The 23550-nt window shown below is 55.9% G+C and overlaps 1 protein-coding gene across 8 annotated transcripts; it reads left to right on the top strand.

The window, feature by feature from the left end:
- The first annotated feature begins 797 nt into the window (after window positions 1–797).
- Window positions 798–22018, top strand: ZMIZ2 (zinc finger MIZ-type containing 2). Of its 8 annotated transcripts, none has more exons than XM_030796888.1 (19): window positions 808–863; window positions 8391–8502; window positions 8628–8742; window positions 9144–9346; window positions 9573–9756; window positions 10042–10302; window positions 11485–11664; window positions 12352–12429; window positions 12626–12794; window positions 13658–13802; window positions 13904–14114; window positions 15064–15169; window positions 15445–15602; window positions 16582–16649; window positions 17104–17172; window positions 17500–17744; window positions 18331–18500; window positions 18588–18830; window positions 19655–20823. In XM_030796888.1, exons 2-19 carry the CDS (start codon window positions 8453–8455, stop codon window positions 19760–19762), a joined length of 2763 nt encoding a protein of 920 aa, XP_030652748.1. In that variant the 5' UTR covers window positions 808–863; window positions 8391–8452; the 3' UTR covers window positions 19763–20823. The 8 variants fall into 8 exon arrangements, with proteins under 8 accessions (XP_030652754.1, XP_030652748.1, XP_030652749.1 ...); XM_030796887.1 differs by lacking the exon at window positions 808–863 and adding an exon at window positions 1079–1223 and having other exon boundaries at window positions 19655–22018; XM_030796891.1 differs by lacking the exon at window positions 808–863 and adding an exon at window positions 1146–1223 and having other exon boundaries at window positions 9240–9346.
- Window positions 22019–23550: the final 1532 nt, after the last annotated feature.

The following is a 23550-nucleotide window of genomic DNA, read 5'->3' as shown; positions in this document are numbered from 1 at the left end:
CCTTAGAGTAGTCTAATTTAGAGACAAAGTAGAATAGTGAATGCCAAAGGCTAGGAGGAGGAAAGAATGGGGAGCTAGTGTTTACTGGGTATGGAGTTTCCATTTGAGAAGATGAAAAACTCCTGGAGACCGATGGTGGTTGCACAAGAATGCGAATGTACTTGGTGCCACAGAACTACACTTGGAAACAGTTAAGATGGTAAGTTTTACGTTACGTGTATTTTACCACAATTAAGAAAAATTAATTATGGGTAGTTGAGAGAATGTGGTCTCCCTCAACTTACGGTAGGAAAAGTCAAGAATAACTTAAAGGCTGATAATAGCATTTCAAAGGTGGAAACTGATCACAGAGGCTATTCCACCAGGCTAGACTAGCTCAATAGTGACTTTTTCCAGGAGGAGAACCACTGAGAAGAGAGAACTGAGCAGTGAGGAAAGAGAACTTGTTAAGTTTGGTTTTCTGCTTTAACGAGGGGGCTTCCGGAGTCCTTTAATAAGATCCCCTCCCAAAAGTGGCACCCTGGATCTCTCCGTCTCCCAGTCGCGTCCCCGCCCGCCGGGCCAGAGCAATGGACTCCCAGGAGGCAGGGGTGGCGCAGGCAGGGGAAGGGCAAGGACTCGCTCTTCCTTTCCTCCTCCGCCGGGGACCGCCCCGAGCCCTGGCCCCGCCCCGAGCCCTGGCCCCGCCCCGGCTCTCTGGCTCCGCCTCCTCCTCCCGATCCCGCCCCGGCACCTTGGCCCCGCCTTCCACTCAGCCCCGCCCCGGCGTCCTGGCCCCGCCTCCGCCGCCCGGCCCCGCCCCGCTCCCGGCGGACTGCGAGCAGGAAGCGCGCGGTGGCTCTGCCGACGCCGCGTTTGGAAAGGTGTGGAGGGGGCTGGGGGCGCAGGTCGCGATCAGGCTGCGTCTCCTGCCCGCGCAGCCACCTGCGGCCCTGGCCCCACCCTACCGCTTTGGGCCGCTCGGGCTCGCGGCCGTCCCCGCCCCGAGCGCCGGCTCGGGGCTCTGCTGCTCTGGCCTGGGAGGCGGGGCCGGCTGCGCGGCGTCATGCATATGCATGAGCGGCGCGGCGGCGGCTCCATTGTGCCCTCGGAGCGGGCGGCGGCGCGATGGCGCGGGTGGCGGCGGCCCCGGGGCGGCGGGCGGCGCGGAGGGCGGGCTGAGCGCATGGAGCGGCGCGGGCCGGGGGCCGCCACGGCGAGGGGCCGGGCCAGGCCGGGCGGAGGTGAGCGGGGCCCTGGGGGTGGCCCCTGGCAACGCCGCCCGCGGGCAGGTGCGGGCCGGCGGGGGCGGGCAGGTGCGGCAGGTGCGGGCCGGCAGGTGCGGGCGGGCAGGTGTAGCCGGTCGCCCGGGGCGCCCCAGTTCCGCTGCGGCGCCACGGTAGGGTTCGCAGCTGGGCTGGGGCTGGAGGCTCTGCCGCCCACCTGCCGGCACCTGCCACGCGTGCGTCGTGGTCTTGGGCAGGCTCGGCCCAGTGGGCGTCAGGGTCGTCCAGCCCTCCCCTAAGTCTTTGTTGGAGGCTGGCCGAGGGGTGTAAGCGGCGCTCGGGGTTCTCCTGAGCGATGAAGGCTGGCCAGGCCTTCGCTCCAACCTGATCGTTCCTAGCTCTGGGGCCAGGCAGTCTCACCTACATGGTACGCCCCTCCGCTCCCACTTACGTGCCCACCAGCAGGGCGATGTGGGGGCCCGCTGAGGCCGTCACCTGCTCGCGGAGGAGCTGTTCCGCTCTTGGGCTGAACGACGCTGAGCCGCCAGCCCCCAGCTGCCAGTTTTGATGGGGACACCCCTTTCCAAACTGGACATACTGAAGCTCAGGCGTGAGGATGCCCTGCTCCCCTGAGGTGCCTTGTCTTCCCTAGTGCCAGGTGTCCTTCACCGCGGCACCCCCACGCGGTGCCTTGTTTACCCCTCCACCTACCCTGTCTCTCCTCCCATTCCCTGGACCCTCTGTCCTGCAGTGTTCTGCAGCTCCTTCTCCCTAGGGTACCCTCTTTCCAGTATTACAGAACATCCATGGTGGTGTCTTTAATTTGTGTCATCGCAGGTTTCACAGGGACACACACAGAACATGTGACTTGGTCTGAGACCGTGGTGATTACGGATAGGATGGACACAGACTCACCACCAAGTTCTGGCAAGCTAGAACCAGAGGGCATCCCTTGATGCTTAGTGTGGAAACAGGAGAAGCGAAGGAATCTTAACTTCCAGGGGTACTGACCTCTAGCCCTTGTCATGCCCAGGGGATAGTTACAAGCTGGAAGTGTACATGAAGAGAACAAGCAGGTGACAGTTGCCGGTGTAGATTTCTGAAGGACAGGCCTAAGATGTTTGGGGAGCATCCTGATTATTGGGATTGAGCTCCCAAGGGCTGATGACATGAAGGTGGTCATGTGTCCTCAGTCCTAGGATGCCACCAGATATCCATCTTACACATTGTAAACTGATGCCAGGTTAAGGTCATCCCTTCAGCTGTTCACTGAAATGTCTCATGCCTGGGCCATTGCTTATTCCTGGACTTTTTGATAAACTCTGCACCCTGACTTAGCCCCACGCTTAGACAGTTCAGTACTGTGGCCTTACAGGTAGAGGGGGCAGGACTTTCAGCTGCCTGTACATGTGAGCACCCCACCTTTTGCTACCAAGGACCCCGCTCCTGCCCCATTCCAGAGCCATCATTTCCTCAAGACCCTTTGACTCCATTGTCACCTGGGTTGGATCCTGACCCTGCAATCTTGGAGACAGTGAGTCCTGATTTGTGACCTATTGAGAAGGGTTGCCTGTCACAGGGCCCACTTGCTGGTCCTGCTCCTAGCTGACTAGGCAGGCAGAGAGGTGGCATGGAACAAGGCTCAGGAGGTCAACCGGGAGACTTGGGGGTGCAGCTACTCTGGGACATTTGGGGAAGAGAGGTCTGGGTAGTGAGTTCTGTAACTCTGTCTAGAGGTAGATGTGATCTGACCCCCCAGAAAGCCTTGTGGCCCTCTCGACTGACCTTGTCCATCTCTCAATGGGGTCCTAGCTTCCAGCTGGAGTTAGTTTACAAGGAAAGCGCCAGGCACTAAGACCCTTGGTGGGCATGGGCCTTGCATGATCTGGGATCCAGATTCCAGGCTCCAGGCTTGTTCCCAGCCCAAACTCAAAGCCAGGAGATGGGAAGAGGATCTGCACACACACAACGCAGAACACTTCCCTATGATCAGGGGCACAGGGTCAAGGATACCAGACCTGGAGACTAGAAGTCTTGTCAGAGAGACTGTCCTCAGAGAGGAGACCAGAGGCATGAGTTCGGGTCGGCAGGAAATCCCCCTGTGCAGTGAAGAGTAAGCTCAGAGGGAACTGGAAATCTTTGTGGTCTCTGTCCACAGCAGAGAAGCATCGGGGGTGGAATTCCCCAGGCTCATGTGACATAGGAGCCTGCTGTGGGCTCCTCCCCTCCCTGTACCTGCCCTGTGCCCCTTCTCGCCAGCTCATTGCATTTCCTAGATCTGAGGCTCTCAAACTACAGTTCCTGGACCAGCAGCAGCAGTAGCTGCAAACTTGTTAGAAATTCTGGGCTTAGGCCCCAGCCCATCTTACTGACTTCAGGTGGGGCTGGGCAGCCTGTCATCACCAGCTGCAAGCTGGTTTTGATGTGCTGCAGTTGGGGAGCTGCTGCCCTAGGTGACCTAAAATGAGGCAGTGCTGCATAGAGTGCTGCCTGCACTTTGAGGCCTTTGACTGGGGCGGGGGAGGGGTCACATCTGCTTGCCTGCCAGATTCCCTCCCTGTTCTTCTTGGGACAGCAAAGTGGCCAGCCAACCCAACTAGCTTTCTAATGGGTAAGGATTGTCACAGCAGTCCTGCGGAGACAGAAGGCTGGTGGTAGCAGCTGTATTGTAATTAAACTTTTTATTTTGAAATTATTGGCTGGACACGGTGGTGCTCACCTCTAATCCCAGCACTTTGGGAGGCTGAGATGGGCGGATCACTTGAGGTCAAGAGTTCAAGACCAGCCTGGCCAACATGGCAAAACCTCATCTCCACTAAAAATACAAAACTTAGCCAGGCATGGTGGTGCACACCTGTAGTCCAGTTACTCGGGAGGCTGAGGCAGGAGAATCGCTTGAACCTGGGAGACGGAGGTTGCAGTGAGCCCAGATCATGCCACTGCACTCCAGCCTGGGTGACAGAGCAAGATTCCACCTCAAAAAAAAAAAAAAAACAAATTAAAGATTCATGTGCATTATAAGAAATGACACAGAGAGATTTATGACCAGTTTCCCCCAGTGGTAACATCTTGGAAAACCTTAGTGCAACATTGCACCAGGACACTACATTGATACAGTAAAGAGGTTACAGCCTGTTGCCCTTTTTTTTTTTTTTTTTTTTTTTCTGAGATGGAGTTTCACTCTTGCTGCCCAGGCTGGAGTGCAATGGTGCGATCGGCTCACTGCAAGTGAAGAATCACTGCAAGTGATTCTCCTGCCTCAGTCTCCTGAGAAGTAGCTGGGATTACAGGTGCCCTCCACTATGCCTGGTTAGTTTTTGCCCAGCTAATTCTTATGTTTTTAGTAGAGATGGGGTTTCACCATGTTGGCCAGGCTGGTTTCGAACTCCTGACCTCAAATGATCCACCCACCTCAGCCTCCCAAAGTGCTGGGATTAGAGGCATGAGCCACCCTGCCCAGCCTGTTGCCTTCTTATATTCACGCCCACCTTCCTCCTGCCAAAATTATAGAAATGGAGAAGAGATTAGTACCTTTCTGCTTTACCCCCACATTTAACCCCTGGCAATCACCAATCTGTTCTCCATTTCCCTAATTTTCGTGTGTCAAGAATGCTAAATAAAGGAATCATACACCGTGTAGCCTCTTGGGATTGGCTTTTTCCACTGAGCATTAATTCTCTGGGGATTCATCCAGGTTGTTGCATATATCAGTAGTTCATTCCTTTATATTGCATCCAGGCTATGGATGTACCACCGTTGATTTAACTATTCATCCATTGAAGGACATCTGGGCTGTTTCCATTCCATGGCTATTACAAATAAAGCAGTTATAAACATTTGTGTACAGGTTTTTATGTGAACATAAGTTTTCATTTCTCTGAGATAAATGCGTACAAGTGCAGTTGCTGGGTCATAGTAGGGTAGCTGCTTGCTTAGTTCCATATGATACGGCCAGACTATTTTCCAGAGTGGCTGTACATTTTACATTCCCACTAGTAATGTGTGAGAGATCCAGTTTCTCCTTGCCAGCATTTAGTGATGTCACTATTTTTTATTTCAGCCATTCTGATGGATGTATAGTGGTATCTCACTGTGGTTTTAATTTGCATTTCCCCACTGACTAGTGATGCTGAGCATCTTTTCTTATGCTTATTGGCCATCTGTATATTCTCTTTGGCAAAGGTCTCTGTTTTTTGCTTATTTTCTAATTGGAGTTTTTTATTTTAATTTTTTTTTTTTTCAGTTTTGAGAATTCTTTTATTTGTTTTGTTTTTTAAATCATGGTTCACTCTGTCATCCAGGCTGGAGTACAGTGGCATGATCATGTCTCACTCCAGCTTCTACCTTCTGGGGTCAAGTGATCCCCCCACTGCAGCCTCCTGGAAAGCTGGGACCACAGGTGCATGCCATCATACCCAGCTAATTTTTAAATTTCTTGAGGAGATGGGGGTCTCACTCTGTTGCCCAGACTGTTCTTGAACTCCTGGGCTCAAGCAGTCCTCCTGCCTCGGCCTCCCAAAGTGCTGGGATTATAAGTGTGAGCCACTGTGCCTGGCCGAGAATTCTTTATATGTTCTAGATACTAGTCCTTTGTTGGATACGCAGCTTGCAAATATTTCTCCTGGCCTGTAACTTATCTTTTCATCCTCTTAGCAGGGTCTTTCACGAAGGAAAAATTTTAATTTTGATGAAGTCCAGTTTATCAGTTTTTTTCTTTTATGGATCATGCCTTTGGTATCAGGTCTAAGAGCTCTTTGGCCTAGATCGCAAAGATTTTCTCCTATGTTTTTTCCTGAATATTTTATAGATTTATGTTTTACAGTTAAATCTATAAACCATTTTGAGTTCCTTTCTGTATAAGGTGTGAAGTTTAGGTGTTATTTGTTGTTTTGATGCCCAGTTGCTCCATTGTCCTAGCACCATTGGTTGGAAAGGCTGTCCTTCCTCCTTTGAATTGCTCTTGCCCTTTGTCAGACATCGTTTGGGCCTATCTGTGCAAATCAATTTCAGATTCTCTGGTCTTGGCTGTTGGCCCATGGTTCTGTTCCCCTGTTGGTACCACACAGTTTTGATTATCATGTCTATATTGTAAGTCCTCAAATCTGTGTATGGCTGCTCAAGGCCCCACCCAGCAGCTCTGGGGAGGAGTTTCTGGCTGTTGGCAGGTTCCTCTGTCCCCCAACATCACTATTCCTGAGTCAGGCTATGGGACTGGGATTGCCACCCCTACCTTGCCTGGCTGGGCCATCTCGGCTCCCAGGCCTGTCCTTGCCCAGAGTCCAGGTGCCTGGAGCCTTCTGGAGCCATCAGCCCCTGGTTTTCCTCACCCCTGCTTCCTGGGCAGGACTTGGTCTGGGGGAGCAAGGGGAGGAGCCTATGGGCCGGGAATCAAGTCTTGCCTCCCCTGAGGGTGTGAGGAAGTCCAGAACACTGCCCTCTCCCTCTTCCCTAATTGGTACCCCCCAGTCCCAGTGCTCGGTGATGGGAAGATCCAGTGAGAGGCCACATGCTTAGATTCCCCAGGCAGAGCTCAGCTCTACTTCTCACCTGCTCTGGGGCCCTGGGCACACAGCTTACCCTCAGAATCTCCAGGTCTGTATTTTCAGGGGTGAGGCTGTTCTACCTCCATTGGTGAGGTCCTCGGTCAGCACAAGAAATGGCAGCCTAGGTGAATGCGGGGCCACCCTCTCCTGGGGCAGGGAGAGGCCATGTGAGTGCTACGATGGGCAGGATGGCACCAGTGGTCAGCACACCTCAGGTGGCATGTCTGTGTGTGTGGCAGCCTTATAGGCCCTAAAAGGGAGTAGTATCCAAGGCGAGCATGCCTGGGGACTCCTGAGAAACAGCTGAAACGGCCTCTCACACACCCACTGCTTGGCCTGTGCTGCAGCCAGTATTCCTCTGTGGATAGCCCAGGCAGGCAGAGGTGGACATGGCAGGTGGTCCTGGGAGTGTCAGGACCCAGGGTAGTGCCAGTGAGGGCCCTTCAGGGACAGTCCAGGGGCAGGGCCCCAGGGGATGTCTGGGCCTGCTTTGGTTAAGGGGCTTGCTTGTGGCAGTGTTGGAAGGCGTGGCACTCGGAAGCAGCCTGAAGGTGTGGTCACTTCCGTGGCTTGTTTACTAAATGGGGAGAGCAAACTTAGCGTGGCACGTAGAAGTCCCATGGTGTCAGCACTGTGGTCCTGCAAGCGTCCTCCTGCTGCATCCTCCCTGACACACCCCCTCTGCTGCTCTGTCCTGAGCACCAGGTCCCTGGTATCCACTCAGCCCCATCTTGCAGAGTCGCTTCAGTGTCCCCCTAGCCCCTTGCTTAGAAACACTGGCCAAGTTGCAGTCCCTGCCAGGTCTGTGGGTGCCCACCCTCCATCTATTGTGCTGTGTGTCCCTGCCCTCTCCTGGGGGTGTCATGGATGGGCCATTGGGTCTGCCTGCCTGGCCCCTATGACCATATCAGCCTCAGGCAGCCCCCACTTGGTGGAATCTGGGTCAGGTCGGAGGTCCCCTGGCCTGGAGCCCTTCTACTACCCTAAGGAGGGCCTTCTTGTTGGGAGGGGCTGCTAGCCAGGGCCCAGGTTACTGGCCCCACACCCCATGTCCCTCCCCAAGGCCAGGATGGAAAGTTGTTGGTTGACCACTGCACTCTCCTCCTTGGCTTTCTCAGCCCCTGGCCTCCAGAACCGCCTACGCCCCTACCTGGGCTACTCAGGGTAGGCAAGACCTTGAGCAGGGAGTCCCCTCATCTCCACTGGCCCTCTGTCCTTCACCCCAGGGCCTTCTGTGGGGTTACTGGCTACTGGCTCCTCTCTAAACCCCAGTTTCCACGGGGTAGCTAGGATTGTCCCTGGCTTTATATGGATAGCCAGGCCTCGGTGTGGGCTGGAGAGTGGGGAAAGTATTTGGAATCAGGAAGTCCATCTCTAGGGTTGATCCAGGGACTCTGGGTGGCAGGGCCTGGGTCAGAAAGGGTTCATGCTGGCCTCCCTGCTGGATTTGTGGGGGCAGAGCCTCTCCAGAGTGGGTAGGGTGGGTCAGTACTAGGCCCCTCCACTGTCTTGCCTGCCATCAGAGCCCAGGGGTCCCTCACTGAGAAAGAGGTGGGGCCTGCTGGCACCAGGGTCCCTCTACCCTGCTGAAAGGGTCTCCTGGCTGCATCTCAGCTAACATCCCTTCCTTCCTGTCGGGCAGCCAGAGCAACTGAGTTCCAGATAAAAACTGTCAGACCCGGCCTGTAGGCTGCTCCATTGCCAATGAACTCCATGAACCCCATGAAACCTGCCCTGCCCCCCGCGCCACACAGGTGAGTGTGGGTGCCTCTGCCCACCCCTCAGGCCCTGGGGTTGGGGGTGGCATTTCTGGAAGATCCTGGACTCCTGGACACCAATGGCTTCCTGACCCAAGTCTCAGCAGCCTCTTTCCCTGCAGTGATGGTTCATTCGCATATGAGTCTGTGCCTTGGCAACAAAGCGCCACTCAGCCGGCTGGATCGCTGTCCGTGGTCACTACTGTGTGGGGAGTTGGCAACGCGACACAGAGCCAGGTAAGCACCCACTGGTGCCCCACCCCCAAGCAGATAGAGCCTCTCAGCACTTAGCAGTGCTTAGTGCCTCCTCAGAGCTCTGAGAGACGAAGAGGCTGAGAGGTGAGGACAGGCTGAGGCATGACATGAGGATGGGGCCTCCTGAGTCCCCTAAGTCTTTGGACACTGGTTCTCTTTCCACACCTGCTGTGGGATTTTCTTCTCCTGTCTTCACCTAGCCTTCATAAAATGCCCCAACCTACCTGTGGACAGCTGCTTTCCCTGCTTCCCGTGCTATACCCTGTCCCCGCCACCTCTCCCCCAACCCGCTTGCCAGGCCTGTTGGTTTCTAGCACTTTGGAGCTGCTGCATGAAGCACGTTGTTTGGCTGGTTCCCTTTGGTGATTCCTGCTTCCTCATAGGTTTTGGGGAACCCCATGGGCCCTGCAGGGAGTCCCTCTGGCAGCTCCATGATGCCTGGTGTGGCAGGGGGCAGCTCCGCCTTGACCTCCCCACAGTGCCTGGGACAGCAGGCGTTTGCTGAAGGCGGCGCCAACAAGGGCTACGTGCAGCAAGGCGTGTACAGCCGCGGGGGCTACCCTGGGGCCCCCAGCTTCACCACCGGGTAAGCAAGTCCCCTCACCTGGCAGGTATGCTAGGAGCCATAATCTGGCAGGCACTTCAGAACTGTGGCGCTGATCAGCTGGACGTTGCCTCTCTGCTTCCTGACAGCTGTAGTGGAGGGTCTAGAAGAATGGGCTCCCCCTGGGTGCTGCATGCCTCTGGGGTGAGCACGGTCCTGGCCCTCATGAGCCCACGCAGACAGCGTGGCAATCCTGTGTCTCCTGCAGGTATGCAGGCGGCCCGGGGGGCCTGGGCCTCCCCTCACATGCTCCAAGACCCTCCACTGACTTCACGCAAGCGGCAGCTGCTGCGGCTGTGGCTGCTGCAGCAGCCACTGCCACCGCCACAGCCACAGCCACAGTGGCTGCTCTCCAGGAGAAGCAGAGCCAGGAGCTGAGCCAGTATGGAGCGGTGAGCCCCCCTCAGCAGCTCCTCCCACATGGCAGCCAGCCTGAGGGCCTGGGAGGAGATACTCAGCCAGACAGTGGGCTCCAGGGACAAGCATGGAATATGCCAGGGCTCACGAAGCCAGTAAAAGAGAGATGTGTGGGAAGGAGTGAGGGTCTGAGGGGAGAGGTTTCTGGGGTGTCCTGAAAGGGTATGGTGCCCACATGGGTGGGTGGGTGGGTGGTATGCCTATCTTTTGGAGCCCTTTGTGGGTGGGACCTGGACCATTCTTCTTTTTTCTCTTCCTAGATGGGGGCCGGACAGTCTTTTAACAGCCAGTTTCTGCAGCATGGAGGTCCTCGGGGGCCTAGTGTCCCCACTGGCATGAACCCTACTGGCATAGGAGGGGTGATGGGCCCCTCTGGCCTCTCCCCCATGGCTATGAACCCCACCCGGGCAGCAGGAATGACACCCTTGTATGCAGGGCAGCGTCTGCCCCAACATGGGTATCCTGGGCCTCCCCAGGCCCAGCCACTGCCCCGACAGGGGGTCAAGAGAACCTACTCTGAGGTGAGTGTCCAGGTCACCTAGTTTGGGGCCTTGGGTACCAACTCCCTCACCCAGGCACTCTTTAGAGCTGTGGTAAAGAGCAGGCTTCTGGCCGGGCATGGTGGCTCACGCCTGTAGTCCCTGCACTTTGGGAAACCAAGGAGGGTGAATCCCTTGAGCTCAGTGGTTTGAGACCAGCCTGGGCAACATGGCGAAACCCTGTCTCTACAAAAATTAGCCTGGTGTGGTGGCATGTGCCTGTAGTCACAGCTACTTGGGAGGCAGAGGTGGGAGGATCACCTGAACCCAGAAAGTTGAGGGTGCAGTGAGCTGTGATCGCTCCCCTGCACTTCAGGCTGGGCAACAGGAGTGAGACCCTGTTTCAAAAAAGAAAAAAGCAAAAGCTGGGCGCGGTGGCTCACGCCTGTAATCCCAACACTTTGGGAGGCTGAGGCAGGTGAATCACTTGAGGTCAGGAGTTCAAGACCAGCCTGGCCAATGTGGTGAAACCCCATCTCTACTAACACTACAAAACCCCATCTCTACTAACAATACAAAAAATTAGGCCAGGTGCAGTGGCTCACACCTGTAATCCCAGCACTTTGGGAGGCCAAGGCGGGTGGATCATGAGGTCAGGAGTTCAAGACCAGCCTGGCCAGCATGGTGAAACCCCATCTCTAATAAAAATACAAAAAGCATTAGCCGGGTGTGGTGGCGGCCACCTGCAGTCCCAGCTACTCAGGAGGCTGAGGCAGGAGAATTGCTTGAACCCAGCAGGCAGAGGTTGCAGTGAGCTGAGATCACGCCACTGCACTCCAGCCTGGGTGACAGAGTGAGACTCCATCTCAAAAAAAAAAAAAAAAAATTAGCCAGGCGTGGTGGTGTGCACCTGTAATCCCAGCTACTTGGGAGGCTGAGGCAGGAGAATTGCTCAAACCCAGGAGGTGGAGGCTGCAGTGAGCCAAGATTGCACCACTGCACTTCAGCCTGGGTGACAGAGTGAGACTGTCTCAAATTAAAAAAAAAAAACAGGCTTCTGCATGTGAGAACTGTCTGTGCCTGACAGTGTCACAGCAGAATCTTCAAGGGGACCAGGAAATCTCCATTCCCCCAACTGTGCCACACATGAGACTCCGCTTTCCTTCTGGAACCAGCTCCCCTGATGCCTTTTTTCTCCCCTCGGGCATTTTGCCTCTTGTTCAGGTGTATCCAGGGCAGCAGTATCTGCAAGGAGGCCAGTACGCACCCAGCACCGCCCAGTTTGCGCCCAGCCCTGGGCAGCCCCCTGCCCCCTCCCCTTCCTACCCTGGGCACAGGTTGCCCCTGCAGCAGGGCATGACCCAGTCCCTGTCCGTGCCCGGCCCCACGGGACTGCACTACAAGGTAGGGCAGGCTCCTCTAGGCCCTGTGCCGGGCTCCATGCTGAGTGCTGTGGGACAGGGGACCTTGGGGCAGTCCTGTCCTCGAGAGCGACAGGGTGGCTAAAGGGGCCAGCAGGATGTGTAGGTCCATGTGTGCTCATGGACCACAGCTCTACAGGAGATGGGGAGTGGGGGGTGGGGGCATTCTGACCAGTGCAGGAGCAGCTCCTGGGGTTTGGGATCCAGTTCGAAAGGACCCTCTACAAGATTCATATATCTCGGGTATCCCGTGCAGGGAGCAGCAGGCAGGCACCCAAGACATTTGAATGTTCTGTATGGAAAAGTGTCTTCATTCCTTCTGCTTGCTGCAGAGAAATCCAGTGAGAGGACAGGCCCTCGCTGCTGGCCATGCACCCTTTCTGGGTGCATGGGCAGAGCGCACCTCCCTGGGAGCCTGGGTGCGCCAGGTGGTGCAGCTTGGAGGAGAGGAGGAGGGCTTAGCGTGCCTTTGTCTTTTCAGCCCCTCCGACCTGTTTGCTCATTTTCCTCTGTGGCTATGATTGCTTTAAGTAGTGTTACTTGTAGATTATTTGGAAAATACAAGAGAGTGTAAAGAAGACCGTGTATGGTGGGCTTCTAGGGTCAGGTCCAGGGGGCCCGGCAGGGGTCAGGCTGGAGCCCCAGGTGCATGCAGTTTTCTCTCCCGCAGCCCACAGAGCAGTTCAACGGGCAGGGTGCCAGCTTCAACGGGGGCAGCGTCAGCTACAGCCAACCTGGCCTGAGTGGGGTAGGGGGCCTGGCCGGGAGGATGGGCCGGGAGGCTCACGGGGTGGGCATATGGAGAGAGGGTGACAGGGCAGGCACCCCTGGGGCTGCCTCCTGTCCACCTCTGTTATCATGGTTCCCAGTGGGTGCTCCGTGAACAGACTCCACTCCCATCCACCCTGGCAATCTGCCTTGACTGTTTGTGCTCAACCCTACAGCCTACCCGTTCCATCCCGGGCTATCCCAGTTCCCCACTGCCAGGGAACCCCACGCCACCCATGACCCCAAGCAGCAGCGTCCCTTACATGTCACCAAGCCAAGAGGTCAAGTCTCCCTTCTTGCCTGATCTCAAGCCCAACCTCAACTCCTTGCACTCATCGCCCTCTGGTAAGTCTGTCCACTCTTGGGACAATGGAGTGACAAGGCCAGGGTGGGCATGGGGGAATCACAGGACTCCAGAGAGTCCTGTAGGAGCTTGGGGGACAGCGGGTGGCTGCCATATCCCTAAGAAAAGGGCTGGGTGTGGTGGCTCACACTTGTAATCCCAGCACCTCGCGAGGCTGAGCACAAGAGTTCAAGGTTACCGTGAGTATGATCTTGCCACTGCACTTCAACCTGGGTGACAAAGCAAGACCCTGTCTTAAAAAAAAAAAAAAAGGCCAAGGATTCCATCTTCTTAAAGACAAGTCGCTTAGTGCCAAGCCTTCACCTTTTTGTTCTGTTTGTGGCTTTCTTTGCAAAGGAGGCTGTGGCTCTTCTCTCTAGAAAAATACCCCTGTGCGCAAAATGTTGTATATAATTTCAGGGGATTTATGAACCCCGGAAGCCCATTCCAGGGAGCCCACAGCAGCAGAAGTTGGGATCGTAGAACTCTAAACGGAGCTGTAGGGCAATTGCAGGAGGCCCTCACACACCTTGGCCTCCCAGTCTCTCTGAAAGCACTGGAAACACTTTTTGTCTGGGTTGGGGACATGTTCCCCTATTACGGTTTAGGGGACACTGGGCTGGGCTGCTGAGGCAGGAGGCAAGACAGAACATCACGACCGAATGCCCAGGCCTCAGGAGAGATGCTGTCCGTGGCCCCAGCCCCAGGGCACCACTCAGGCCTGCCAAGCAGTGCCTGACAGGAGGGGCTCCCTTCGCCAAGGTCCCTGTGGGGAAGGTGGCTGGGGAGCCGCTGCCCTCCTTGAGTGGCACAAGACGCTCTGGCTGGGGCAACCCAGCTCACAGCCAGTGGCCTCTGCTCCCAGGAAGCGGGCCTTGTGACGAGTTGCGGCTGACCTTCCCTGTGCGCGATGGGGTGGTCCTGGAGCCCTTCCGCCTGCAGCACAACCTGGCTGTAAGCAACCACGTCTTCCAGCTGCGAGACTCAGTCTACAAGACCCTGATGCTGAGGTGAGCTCCGCCTGGCCCCCACCTGACCCCCACGAGGCTCTGTTCCTCCTCCCACACTCTCAGGGCCCCTTTTCTGGGTGTCCACCCATCTTCCTGAGCAGGCCTGACCTGGAGCTGCAGTTCAAGTGCTACCATCACGAGGACCGGCAGATGAACACCAACTGGCCAGCCTCGGTGCAGGTCAGCGTCAATGCCACGCCGCTCACCATCGAGCGTGGCGACAACAAGACCTCGCACAAGCCACTCTACCTGAAGCACGTGTGCCAGCCAGGCCGCAACACCATCCAGATCACCGTCACCGCCTGCTGCTGCGTGCGTGTCCTGCGCCGAGGGGGCGGTGCCGTGGGGTGGGGCGGGGTGTGGGCGGGGCCTGGCCCAGCGGCGCAGTGGGAACGGAGCCAGGACATGGGCGGGCCGGGCTGCAGCACCATCAGATCATGCCGCTGCCTGCTGTTTGATCATGCCGCCGCCTGCTGTTTTGCTGCCCGCCGCCTGCTGTAGCATATGTGCCCCCTTAGGGGTGGAGAGCAGGACCTGGGTATTATTTCAGAAAAATGCATTGCTTCTCTTTGTTACTGCCTTATATTTCCATTTTAATCTGTCATCCTTGCCCTTTAGGAAAGCGATCCAGTAATACACCCTAGCTGTTTTCCAGTTAGAATAAATTGACTAGATTTGATGCTCACATTAATTATGTAAGAGAAACCAGGATATGCAGAGAGCTCATGGAGCTCGGAGTCCCCGGCTGATCAAGCATTACCAGTTCTAGCAAGCATCAGGGTCACCCTTGGGCTAGAGGAGAAAGACATGGCTTATGAGTGCACTAGTCAGCCTGGGTGTGAGGACCTTGGGGACGCGTTGGCCACACACCACATTCTCTGGGATGTGGCAGATGTCAACACAGACCCAGCATCTGTGACTGTGGATGTGCGAGCAGGGGGAACGTTCAAGGGGACTTAAGATGATTCTCTTCGTGGAGAGGTGGTGACTGGGCAATGGTTAGACCGTCAGGATGCCCAGCACAGCTGTAGAGATGGGTACAAGTGTGGGCAGGGTGCTGAGGCCAGGAAAGGCAGCTGGATGGGGCCAAGCCACTGAGGAGTTTTGCTGGCTGACCCCCCACCCCCAGCTCACCCTGCCCTCAGCCTTGTCCCTCCCGCACCTGGCAGCCCCTGACACACACCCCCCAGCACACCCTTTACCTGGCCAGGGTGGCCCCTGGCCCAAGTCTCCCCGATGACATCCTCCCATTGTGTTGCAGTCCCACCTCTTCGTGCTGCAGCTAGTACACCGCCCGTCCGTCCGCTCAGTGCTGCAGGGCCTCCTCAAAAAACGCCTCCTGCCTGCTGAGCACTGCATCACCAAGAGTGAGTGGCCCCTGCCCCTCAGCTGCCAGGCAGCCATCCCCATTCTGTGTGGCCCATGCCCAATCCCAACCATCCTCCTTGTGGGCACCTCCTCATGTCACACCAGGTCATCTCCTTGGACAGGTAGCTCTGCAGTAGGGGCAGTGGTTAGCTCCAGGTGGCCCCTCAGAGCTGTCAGTGGGTCAGTGACTGGGTCCCTGCCTTGTTGGCATCCCCATTCACACCTCCCCATCATGGGGACCCTTTACTCAAGTCCTTTACCTTGTTGATGTCAGTAAAGCGGAACTTCAGCAGCGGCACCATCCCTGGCACCCCTGGGCCCAACGGAGAGGACGGAGTGGAGCAGACAGCTATCAAGGTGTCCCTGAAGTGCCCCATCACCTTCCGCAGGATCCAGCTCCCCGCCCGAGGTCATGACTGTCGCCACATACAGGTAGGTGGTTACTGCAGAGCCTTGCCGGAATTTGCTGCTGCTAAAATATCTTGAGTTGATACATCAGTGTCATTCTCTGGACAGATGTGAACTCCGAGTGCCTTGGCTGTCAGGCTGACAGGACAGGCCTCTCACGCCAAGGAGGCAGGTGGGCCTCGCTCCCCCAAGACTAGGCTATTTTTTCTTCCAAATATAATTATCATTTTACTGACTTTTTTACGCCTGCTTCATTCATGGGTTCAAGTTTTGAAAGGCATAAGATTTCAGGGTCCAGTCTTCCTGCCCTACCCCTGAGGGTGACCATCATTAGCATCTGTCTTTGCAGAAATACTCTGGGTATGGACAAGTAGACGCACAGCCCGCTGTCTCTGTGGTTACATAGTGGTCCCTATTGCACAAATTGCTCTGTGCTGCCGTTTTTCTTCTTAACACCATGTTCTGAGGCTGGGCGCGGTGGCTCGCGCCTGTAATCCTAGCACTTTGGGAGACCGAGGTGGGTGGATCGAGGTAAGGAGTTTGAGACCAGCCTGGCCAGCATGGTGAAACCCTGACTCTACTAAAAATACAACAATTAGCTGGGGCATGGTGGTGTGTGCCTGTAATCCCAGCTACTCAGGAGGCTGAGGTAGGAGAATCGCTTGAACCTGGGAGGCGGAGGTTGCAATGAGCTGAGATCGAGCCACTGCATTCCAGCCTGGGTGATAGAGCGAGACTCTGTCTCGAAACAAAACAAAAACACCATGTTCTGGAAGTGGGTCCCAGTCAGCACAGCTGCCCAATTCTTGCTTTGGCCACATGGCATTCCAGTCCCAGTGAGAGCTGTTTGGGCTGTTCCCAACCTTGATCCATTAGAATGATGTTGCAATGAAAACCTGGTACATGCAGTATCTCAGTTATGCATGAAATGGATTGCAGAGTGACCAGGTTTTCCTTGTCCTACCCACAATGAGAAACTGACTTTCTCCCCATCTCTCTACAGTGCTTTGACCTGGAGTCGTACCTGCAGCTCAACTGTGAGCGGGGGACTTGGAGGTGTCCTGTGTGCAAGTGAGTCTCAGATGCAGCATGTGATGGGGGAGGGGCTGGTGCTTTTAGAAGCTTTCATGGGTGAAACCTCCAACAGCATCATCAAAGACACGAGCCTGGTGGGAGAAGTCACCACATGGACTGGGATTGTGCAGCTCAGCGCAGAGAGCTCGTATAGGGTGGCCTTATGCAGGGTCATCTCATGCAGTCACCTTGTGCAGAGTCACTTCACACAGGGTCACCACATGCACAGGATCACCTCATATTTTCACCTCACACAAGGGTCAGTCACACAGGGTCACCTTGTACTGTCACCTCACGTAGGGTCAGCTCACACAGAGTTACCTTGTTCAGTTGCCTCACACAGGATTGCCTCATGCAGGGTCACAGCTGACAGGGCTGAGAAATGACAGGGCCTGTGCCCAGGACAAGGTTGTGCAAGGTCTCTGAGCTGTGTCCCTTTTTTTCCCCACAGCAAGACAGCTTTGCTGGAGGGCCTGGAGGTGGACCAGTACATGCTGGGCATCCTGATTTACATTCAGAAGTAAGCATCCTCTTCCTGTGATCCCCACATCTGTGGCCACTGGATGGCAGCCCCAGGACGTGTCAGGGGATGTCCCTTGCCAAGTGTAGCCTTCCAGCCTCTTTCCGGCATGGAGCAGGCTGGATTCCAGGCCAGAGACAGCGTGTGTGTCCTACCTGAGTGTTGGTGCTGGGCCCAGCGTCCTGCTCGATGTGGAAGGTGCTGGGTGGAAGCAAGCATTTGAGTGGGGGAACCTGCCTGGAAACTTAGCCCAGGGCTGGGAGGGGCTGTGGGTGCCGGGCCAGCAGCAGGCCAGGAGGTAACCATTCCCCACCTGTCCCTGCCCAGCTCTGACTATGAGGAGATCACCATCGACCCCACATGCAGCTGGAAGCCAGTGCCCGTGAAGCCTGACATGCACATCAAGGAGGAGCCGGACGGGCCGGCACTGAAGCGCTGCCGCACCGTGAGCCCCGCCCACGTGCTCATGCCCAGCGTGATGGAGATGATCGCCGCCCTGGGCCCCGGCGCTGCCCCCTTTGCCCCCCTGCAGCCCCCCTCAGTCCCTGCCCCCAGCGACTACCCTGGCCAGGGTAAGTACAGCAGGCTAGCCTTGAACCTCAGATGACCCTGGGCATATGGCTCCTCTCCCCAGATCAGTCTCCTCACCTGCAAGAATGTGGCTATGCAGGTCACACACCTAGGTTATCAGTGTTTCCACACAAAACATGCCGCGGGGCACCTCCAGCCCCTCCCATCTCAGGGACGTGGCGGTGAAGGCACAGTCTCGGCTATGGTCCCAGAAAACAGACAGTGGGGCCTCCACCCTTCCTTCCCCCTGTTTGGATTAAGGGGCTCCTGGCTGCAACACTTCACAGGACTGGCCCCATCTGGGGCCCCCCTCTGGGACCCACCTCACACGCGTGGTGCGTTTGTTTGTGGCTGCTCCCATTCCTATAACCTCCGAGACCTTCACTCCTAGGAATGTCCCAAGGCCAATTCCCTTGGCAGCAATGAGAAGAAATGCCCTTTTCCAAATAGCGACTTCTGCAAAACCCGCTGTTGTTTGTGGGTGAGCACTGCAAGTCCCACCCATGCCACAGCCAGCCTCCCTCCTGGCCCCTCTGCCAGCGGTGGCTTTCCCCAGCCCTCACCCAGGCCCCAACTCTCCTCTCACAGGTTCCAGCTTCCTGGGGCCTGGAACTTTCCCAGAGTCCTTCCCACCCACCACGCCCAGCACCCCAACCCTTGCTGAGTTCACCCCGGGGCCACCCCCCATCTCCTACCAGTCTGACATTCCCAGCAGCCTCCTGACTCCAGAGAAGTCTACCGCCTGCCTCCCAGGCCAGGTCAGTGCCATGCCGAGAGGCCAAGGGGGCCTGTCTCCCCAGGGGAGCCCCTGAGCTGTTTTAACAAGTTTTTCTCTCTGTTTTCAGATGGCACCAGCAGGTCACCTGGACCCCACTCACAATCCTGGGACACCAGGACTACACACCTCCAACCTTGGGGCCCCTCCAGGTCCCCAGCTGCACCATTCAAACCCTCCCCCAGCATCCCGGCAGTCCTTGGGCCAAGCGAGCTTAGGACCCACGGGCGAACTGGCCTTCAGTCCTGCCACAGGCGTGATGGGGCCCCCCAGCATATCTGGAGCTGGGGAGGCCCCGGAACCAGCTCTGGACGTGAGTACCAGGCCCCATGCTGGGGAGTGCGTGGGAGCCAGGGCTAGAGGTGGTATGTCTGTTCCGGGTGCTTTCTGGAAGGGAAGACAGTGACCCCTCAGAGAGCCGGTCAGATAAGGTCAGTTAAATGCAGCTTTTGTTCATGAGTTAGATACCTGGAGTAGCTGCGGGTGGGATGCGATGTACCACATTTGTGTTCATGAGGGGCCTGGATGCCATACGGGTGGACGCAGAGTCCTCAGAGGAGACTGCACTGGAAGCTGACAGCATGGTCCTTGGAGTCAAATTTCATCTGTCAATTTGCTCAGTAGCCCTGGGTCTTGACTCACAGGTGGAATGGGAGTGCAAACTCAGTACATGAAAGACAGAACTGACTGTCCCTGGACCATAATAGAAACTCATTGAAGTTCAACATGAAAAAAGTTAGGAAGAACAGCTCCAAGCAGAAAATCCTAGGGGCGTGGAATTCCACCACCAGCATTCACGTTGGGGCATCACAGTGGGGATCCCCACGCAGGCTGATGCACAGAGAGAGTGTGGAGTGGCTGCACTCCCTCACATCCCGTTTCCTGGTGGTATTGAACAGCATGTTGCGAGCTGTTCTGGCCCCAGAGCAACCTTGCAGGGAGGTCCCAGGGGGTGGCGTGTGCCTCTTTGAGCACATGCAGGCCTGTGGTGGGGCCCTGCACCCAGCCTTGGTGTGAGGAGGGGCTGCTCAGCATCCCCACTGCGCCTGGAGACAGGGCCGGGATGTGGTGACAGGATGGTCACTCAGGTGTGGCCAGTCAGCGACCAAAGCTGCTAACAGTTCACTTTGTCCTCAGCTGCTCCCAGAACTGACCAACCCTGATGAGCTACTGTCCTACTTGGGCCCACCTGACCTCCCTACGAACAACAATGATGACCTGCTCTCTCTGTTTGAGAACAACTGATCCTGTGTTTACCCCAAGCCCGGCGGGGACATGCTCACAGATGTCACCACAGCCCTGCCCTTATGCCCAGCCCCATGGGACACCCGGTGGTCTTTCCCAAACCTCCCCCAAAACACACCTGGAGCCACAGCCTTCTGCCACCAGCCCTGCCCCTGAATTGGAAGCAGCCCTGTGCTCGATTGGAGGGGCTCCCAGGCCGGCAGCCCTCGCCACCTCCCTCTACCAAGCCTGCTGCTGCAGAACGGTTTTTGCTGAGGTGCCCCTGCCCAGCCCTGTCCAGCCTTCACACACACATCTCACACCCCTGGTCTCACAGCCTCACACCTTGTCCTTCCACCCCTGCCTGCCCCCACCCAGCCTGCTTCTTGTCCAGCATTGATCCTTCTGTTTCAACAACTCCTCCACTGGGCAGAGCTGGGCATCTGGCAGGGCTGGCTCTGTCACCTGGGCCTTTGGCTCCAGTGGCCCCTGTGCCCAGCAGTCCAGCTCTTGGAACCTCGCTGAATGGCAGCCTCTTGGGGGCCTGGAGCTCTGGCAGCCCAGCCGTGTGTGGTGTCAGGTTCCTCTCCCCACTCCAGCTTCAAGCAGAGGCCTCGGGGTGGGGGAGCTACAAAGCACAACAATGTACATAGTGTAGAAACACTAACAGCTGGGAGAGGGCAGCCAGCTGTCCAGCCAGCATGTTCCTGTTGTACAGCCCGGTCTCCCTGTGCTCTCTGCTCCTTCCCGTGTGCAGACAGATCAGGGAGGAACCTCCAGTGGGTGGGGGACAGTGAGCTTCGGCCCGGCCAAGGTGGGTGGGTGGGCTCTCAGATTCAGCTCTGTGTAAAGATTCTCTAGCGGGCTGCGCTCCCAAGTTCCCCTTCTCTGTGAAAGTGAAGAATTAGTACAGCTGTGTTTTTTAAAGCCACCTCTCCGTCCCCACCCCATGGCCCCACACCCAGGTGGGGGAGGAGGAAGCCACTGCATCTGTTGGCTCAGGGCCCCAGCCTGTGCGAGCAGGGCGCCTGGGCTGTTGTGTCTCCTGTCTGTGCCGATCTCTATTAAAGGACTCCCTCTTGGTGGGCCTGGCCGAGTCCCTCCTTCATGCTCCCAGGGACTATTTTCTCCCCTGTAAGCCAGCGACCTGCCTAAGGCTTGGGCGTCTGTGCCTGCAAAACTTGTGCAGGACCTAGGGGCCAGGTCGACCTTCAAGTGGCTTTTGGGGCCCCAGGTTGAGCTCTGGACGTTTCAAGCCAAGGCTCAGCTATTCCCGCCCCATAGTAAATTTCCTTTTCCCTGGAATTTTCCAAGTTGGCTTCAGCTGAAGAGCTGTTTTGTGAAGCGTCCCAGGCTTGCCCAGGAGAGACATTTGCCACTATGTCACCTTACCTGGGCTTTCCCTGGGGCACTGAGACAGTTGTTTGGCCGCCCCAGCCCAGCCAGGGGCTCATCCTTCTCAGCTCTTGTCCCTGGGAGGCCTCTGCTTGTCACTTCCCAGAGATTGCAGAGGTGTGTCCTGCCTACCATCTGCCTGCCCAGCTTGGTGGGGGTCCGGGTCACCCTTTCCTCCAGTCCTGGACCCCATCCTTGAGGGCCTTCCCAGCCAGCCAGCAGGAGAGGCAAGAACTGGGGGAACAGAAACCTAGGGGAGGAGGGGAGCTCTGGGCATCCTCAGGCTGGTGGCCAAGGCCTGCCCCTTGAGGCACTAGAGGAGGGCATCTGTCTGTGGGAGCCCAGAGGCTGCAGGGAGGAGAAGGAGGGAGGTATCTGGTGTGAGCGTTGCCCCTGCGACATTTGGGACCACAAAGGTGGGCTTCCTTATTCCCTGGCAAAGCCTCTGTTTCCAGCTCTTCTGCCCTCTCTGGATGAGGGAACAGAAGTGGAGGAAACAAAAGAAGCAGCAGCGCACACAATCCTGTCGCTGGGTGCAGAGACAGCCTGGCAAAGTCCCACTCAGCCATGGCCTGATCCTGGCCCCGGGTCCTCCTTTCTTGGGTGTCAAATGACTGTGTCCTTTACATCTGATGCACCACCTGCCCTGCCTGTTGCAAACGTGATGCTCCTGGATGGAGTGGAGAAGCCAGGAGACTGGGACAAGCAAAAGGCTGCAAACAACCCAGAAGCCCATCCTCAGAAGGCTGGAGAAATGATTGAGGAATGCATGGGCACCGTGGCCCTGTGCTCCATCACAAACGCCTCTCAGAAACAACGTGGGATGAAAAAGCAAGACAGTTCATACAGTATGATGCCATTTTTATAAAGCTCAAAACCAAATATGTATGGAATTCATACCCAGGTGCTAAAGTCATCAAGGAGGGCAGGGAGTCATCACAACACAGTGCTCACCCGTGGGGAGGGGACAGAGCCGTGCTTAGGGAAGAGCAGAGATGCTGGAGGTTCTGAACCTCAGGGTCAGTGGTAGCTTCGTGGGTTTCACTTTATTGTACTTTGTTTCACACATTTTCTTGTGAATGTGCCAAGTATTACATAACCAAAAGGCTGACCAGACCTAACAGAATGCTCCACCCGATAGCAGCAGAACACACATTTCTAAGTGCACAGGGAACATTCTCCAGGACAGACCACACGTTAGTGCACAAAGCAAGTCTCAGTAAATTAGAGATCGGAATCCTGCAAACTACCTTTTCCAATCACAATGGAATAAAACCAGAAATCTATAGCAGAAGGAAAATGAAAATTCACACATACATAGAAATTGAACACACTTTTTAATAGCCAAAGGGTCAAAAGAGAAATTGCGAGGAAAATTAGAAAATAGAGATGGATGAAAACACAACATACCAGAACTTAAGGAATGTGGCAAAAACTGCTCTGAGGGAAATTTATAGCTGCAAATGCCAACATTTAAAAAGATGCGACATCTTGGCTGGGTGTGGTGGCTCATGCCTGTAATCCCAACACTTTGGGAGGCCGAGGCAGGCAGATCACCTGAGGTCACGAGTTCGAGACCAACCTGGCCAACGTGGTGAAACCCTGTCTCTACTAAAAATACAAAAATCAGCCAGGCATGGTGGCTCACACCTGTAATCCCAGCTATTCACGAGGCTGAAGCAGGAAAATCACTTGAACCCAGGAGGCAGAGGTTGCAGTGAGCTGAGATCATGCCATTGCACTCCAGCCTGGGCGACAGAGTGAGACTCTGTCTCAAAAAAAAAAAAAAAAAAAAAAAAAAAAAAATTCCTAGAAAGATACAAATGACCAAAACTGTCCCAGGAAAAATAGAAAATCTGAACAGGGCCAGGTGCAGTGGCTCACACCCGTGATTCCAGCACTTGGGGAGAACTAGTTAGGAGGATGGCCTGAGGCCAGGAGTTCGAGACCAGCCTGGGCAACAGAGACCCCGCCTCGACAAAAACTTTAAAAATCAGCCGGGTGTTATGGCACGTGCCTGTAGCCCCAGCTACTTGGGAGGCTGAAGCAGGAGGATAGCTAGAGCCCAGGAGTTCAAAGCTGCAATGACCTATGACAATACCACTGCACTCCAGCCAGGAATGAGGAAGAGACAGAGACCTTACCTCAAAAAAAGAAGAAAAAGGAAAATATCTGAATCAACCTAAAACACACAGGTAGAACCAGTCATCAAAAGCTTCCCAACAAAGAAAAGCCCAGGACCAGATGGTGAATTCTACCAAATGCTAAAGAATGGACATAAATCCCCAAATTCTCCCAAACATTGCAGAGGAGAAAACATTTCCTAACTCCCCGTACTCATGTGAGGGGCCAGCTTCCCTCCCACTCTGCCCCAGCTCCCTCCAGTGGCCCTCCCCAGGAGGCAGTGGCCCCCA

This window comes from Nomascus leucogenys, chromosome 17 (genome assembly GCF_006542625.1).
Source record: "Nomascus leucogenys isolate Asia chromosome 17, Asia_NLE_v1, whole genome shotgun sequence".
In the NCBI taxonomy this organism is placed as follows: Eukaryota; Metazoa; Chordata; class Mammalia; order Primates; family Hylobatidae; genus Nomascus; species Nomascus leucogenys.
The sequence above is the reverse complement of the archived record's forward strand: the minus strand, read 5'-3'. Positions and strand labels throughout refer to the sequence as shown.